This window comes from Pteropus vampyrus, unplaced genomic scaffold, assembly GCF_000151845.1.
Source record: "Pteropus vampyrus isolate Shadow unplaced genomic scaffold, Pvam_2.0 Scaffold363, whole genome shotgun sequence".
In the NCBI taxonomy this organism is placed as follows: domain Eukaryota; kingdom Metazoa; phylum Chordata; class Mammalia; order Chiroptera; family Pteropodidae; genus Pteropus; species Pteropus vampyrus.
This window is the reverse complement of record NW_011889144.1, coordinates 853,786-858,139: the sequence shown is the minus strand read 5'-3', so window position 1 is coordinate 858,139 and position 4,354 is coordinate 853,786. Positions and strand designations below refer to the sequence as shown.

Here is a 4,354-nt window from a genome sequence, read left to right as displayed (position 1 = left end):
GCCTGGGCAACAGGTTCCTATGTCCCTAGGTGGATGTGAGCCTATAACAGACCCTTGTGAGGCACATCCCCTTAAATCTAGATGAAATCTAGAGCCGAAAATGTGTCCCAGTAACAATTATGAGTAGATTCATACATTCCAACAAAATGGACTCCAAGTCTGAAATCTTTCAACTTCATAGTTGAAGACATACTAGTCTATAAATTATGAAAGAGTATTTCTAATGGGGGAAACCACATCCTCTACTTTGCCTTGGAACCGTAAGATGGGCTTGTGACATTTCTCTGCTGTGAGAAGACCCGCAGCAACATCTTGTGAGAGAACATTTTCCATGAGCGTCATTAGTTGGTTAACATGTACAGCTGTATACACAAGAGAAACCAAAAAATGCTACAACCTAGACCTCTGGTCAAGCTGAATTCTACTTTCAAAACCCAATAGAACAGCAACAATGAAAATCTCTTATCGGTAAAAAAAATTCACTTTTAATTTAATAATTAAGAGATAAAAATGGCCAAAAGTGTCTAAAAGAAGCACATCACCTCACCTCACCACGGGGTCATTCTGATCATTGTAAACATTTATGCGGCCCACAAACCTGGCAACAGAAAAGTCAGGTTATTGGCATGACAACAATGGGAGAGGCAGACAGGAAGTGCCCTGTCCTACACACCCACCTTCCTGTTTCTAAGGAAGAAGATGTGTGCTCACAACCTGGGATTCTTTATTCAAGAGCATGTCAGTATGTGCCTAAACCACTCTACCTTCCTTCCTCTTTCTTCCTTTACTTTCTGTTCTTAGCAACCCATGACTTAAATGATTTTCCTTAAAATCACTTCCTCAAAATACAGAAAATTAGTTTTCTTCAATAAATTTAGGTCCATTAAACCACTTCAAAAGTTTGAATAGATAGCTATAGAATTAAATGTTGCTGGATTGTGAAAATATATAAGTAACATCTTTTGAACTCAGTCTTAACTTTTAAGCAGGTATTTACAATCTCTTCCAAAAGCAACCATGCAGCTAGATTATTTGGGGTGGACAGCAAGAACAATGTTTAGGGGATAAAGAGATAGTCCTGGGGAACACAGATCTGGCTTACTTGTAGAGGTCGGGCTGGGGCTGCTCACACTCAATGGTAGCGTGGAGGCCATCTATATCTTCTTCAGTATGAAATCCCTTTGTGTCTTGAACTGCATAATGTGTCTACAGATTGACAAGAAATGTGAATTCACAACAATATAAGCAACACAAATCTAGCAGCCACTGCCTGTAATCCTAAGCAACACTGACATCTAATTTTTTTGTGCATAGAAGTAAGCCTGGTTACAAAACTTGGTTAGCAGAGAGAGAAGCTGTATAATAGTTTGAAAATGTTAAAAAGTTATAGATTTATAGGTTACTACTGTCATTCCTATAGCTATTAGGTGCCAGAAAGTTCTCCCATTCTTACCTAGTATCCTCAACTTAAAACTAATAGCAATGCCGAGAATTCTTCTTCAGAACCGGATACTTCGATTTATCTATCATGATTGTAACTATCAACTAGGAAACAAATTTATTCCTTTTTGTTTATACAACGCCCTATTGTTTATAGAACACTGGCATCAGCATCACGAACTACCCTTGCCGACACTGGTTAGGGAGTGTAAGCTTTCTGCATAGCTACTCACTTGGCCTCAACCCACGGGCTCCTCAAGCCTGAGTGTTCATCAGGATCCCATCCAGGGCCTGTAGGGCACTGACTCCTGGGTCCCACCTGGGATCATGTTAGAAATGCAATTCTCAGGCCCCACTCCAGAGTTTCTGATGCTGCGAGTCTGGGGTGGGGGCCTGAGAACTGCATTTCTAATATGATCCCAGGTAATGCCTATGCTACTATTCTGGGACCTCTTTCAGAGAACACTGGCCCAGATAATATCGGTAACCATGAACAGCTCAGCTTGCCTTGGGAGATAAGAGGAAAGAAACACTCGTGCATGAGGGCCTAGTGAAGGAGAACACATCTCTAAGTCTCCTCTTATCTTTGCTGTTGGACAAGTTAAGTGTGTAATAAATCAAAACAAATAGATATAATCACAGTAGCAGCAGCAGTAGCATTTATAACATTTTGGGGGCATTTATTGTGTAGCGAGCACTTTGGGAAATGTTCTAATTATACCCTCACAAGAGTTCCTGGAAGAGGAAAGGTTTGCCCACATTTTACAGATGCGAAATGTCTGCTCACAGCCACATGAGCAACGAATGTGGCTAGTGCAGGAGTCTCACTTTCCTTAAAAGGAAAGGCCCCAGATCGATCTAGCCCCCAAGCCAAACCAAATACACAGTAACGACTTCAGAGGGCACACATTTAAGATGCTGAGCACGACACAAGAAAGGTTGAAATGGAACATGAATTCTAATATCTGCCAGTTCTGGACTAAGGAGACTGCCATAAAATTTCACCCTGAAAAAAGTGATCTACCTGGAGGCCTCCAGCATCTGTTCACTAGCGATGCTGGGATGTGTTTGAGCAGCGACATCCCTCCCATGGGACAGAGTGCAGAGGGCAGCCCACTGCCAACAATGAGAGTGTGTGTGGCTCTATTTATTTTGATTTATTACATACTTTATTTGAGAGAAAGATAAGAGGAGATTGAGAGATGTTTACTGTCAGGAAGGACGGGAACATAACCTCCCCACACTCTAGAGACCGGCAGCAGGTTACAATGAACACCTGACAACCAACCCAGGGATTTCCATTCCCAGAATTACTGTTGCTTACAATTGTGTCAGCATGTTAACTCTCTTGGGACATGCTACATAGAAAATGTGAAAATAAATGCCGAAAAAAGACCCACAAGGACTTTATACAATGACATCATGAATTATCCATTAAAGATGAGCATATCTTTTAATGTTTTTGCAAAGAAAATTTCTCTTTCCCGCTCTAGAAATTGCCTATATCCACAGGTATTGCTCGAGCACCGTTTCAGAGTTGCAGTCCTGTTAGCTAATGCCTTAGAAATGGTTGAATCCATTGAGACATGCTCACTTTTAGAAAATCCTTGGAAGCTTCAGATTTTTTAAATAATGAAAACCTTAAAATTAAGAGTGATATATTCTATTCTTTCATGATTGTTAATTAAATTTTTGTATCAGCTACCAGTACAGAATTCCATATAGAATGTCAGAAATTAATTATAATTTCAGATATGAAATTATTTTAACAAAAAGACACGCATTGAAGTAACAGTGAAGCAAAATCCGGATGAATGTGTGATTTTTCACATCATTCCAGGGTAGGAAAGACACTAATTATGACTAGTAAAATGAAAACTTCCAAAATTCCAACAATCTATTCATTATATCTTTAATTTGTTACATCCACTAAATGACACAGCTAAGTAATACGAAGTTATTTCTGTTAACCCAAGATGGTTGGCTGTTACAGATATTAAGGATGGAAAGAGAAAAGTAGAACACAGAGGGAACGAAGCAAAAGTCAAAAAACAATTTGGCCGCAAACTCCCTGGGTTTTCACTGTAACCACTGAAAATACTGAGTTTCCAAACATAATACAGTTTTTGGTCACACAAATAAGGCCCTGTACAGAGTCTCCAATAAAGGCATGTTACTTTGTGACTCGATTCTCCATCTAAGCTGGCAGTTGTCACGTGGCAGGTCCCATCTCCACGGCTGCTGGAGAGAAAGATCAAGTCACAGGGGAAGGTCTCGTCCTCCTTGACCATGACGATGTCCCCAACCTGCAAGACAGACAGACAGCACCATTAACTGAACCATGCCTCTGTGCAGCGGGGCATTTTTTTCCCTTAAAGTGTCAGTTGATACTGACGGATGCCATTATGGTGTTTATTTATAGGAGGGTATGTGGATGCTAATGTGACTCTAGAGAAAGATCATTTCCCAGGCATTCTGCCCAAATGGAGGACAGACCAAGTGAGGTTTCAAAGTACCAATTTTAGATCCATGAAGCATCAAAGTGCATTATGATTGAATATTTTGCAATGGAAACACAGACAAACATCTATAACAAGGTTATCTTTGATTCAGTCCAAGCAGGATGAATTCAAGTGTTTCATTAAACATGCCTGAGTGGAAATTATTACTGCAGGGAGGCATTGATCTAAAACCAGGTGTTCTATAAACCAGCTATGAGAGTTCTAAGAGCAGGGCAAACAACGGAACCAAGACACTGTCCAGATCACTCAATAATGACTAAGAACAAAGCAGAAGTGGCAATCACATTGCAAAAACTAAAGTAAAAATGAATCACAGAATATTTGTCATATGGATTCTTAAGTAAGATGCAAACACCACAGTTTCTGTATCATCACCAAAGAAAGCATCTAAA

General features: G+C 40.0%; 1 protein-coding gene across 1 annotated transcript in view; it reads right to left on the bottom strand.

The window, feature by feature from the left end:
- Window positions 1–4,354, bottom strand: part of ATP11A (ATPase phospholipid transporting 11A) — a 141,985-nt gene that overhangs the window by 48,532 nt on the left and 89,099 nt on the right. Inside the window, exons 6-8 of the mRNA XM_011379542.2 lie at window positions 3,618–3,746; window positions 1,103–1,206; window positions 548–598 (exon numbers count right to left, since the gene is read on the bottom strand). Coding sequence (XP_011377844.1) covers window positions 548–598; window positions 1,103–1,206; window positions 3,618–3,746 — 284 coding nt within the window. The remainder of the gene's footprint in view (window positions 1–547; window positions 599–1,102; window positions 1,207–3,617; window positions 3,747–4,354) is intronic.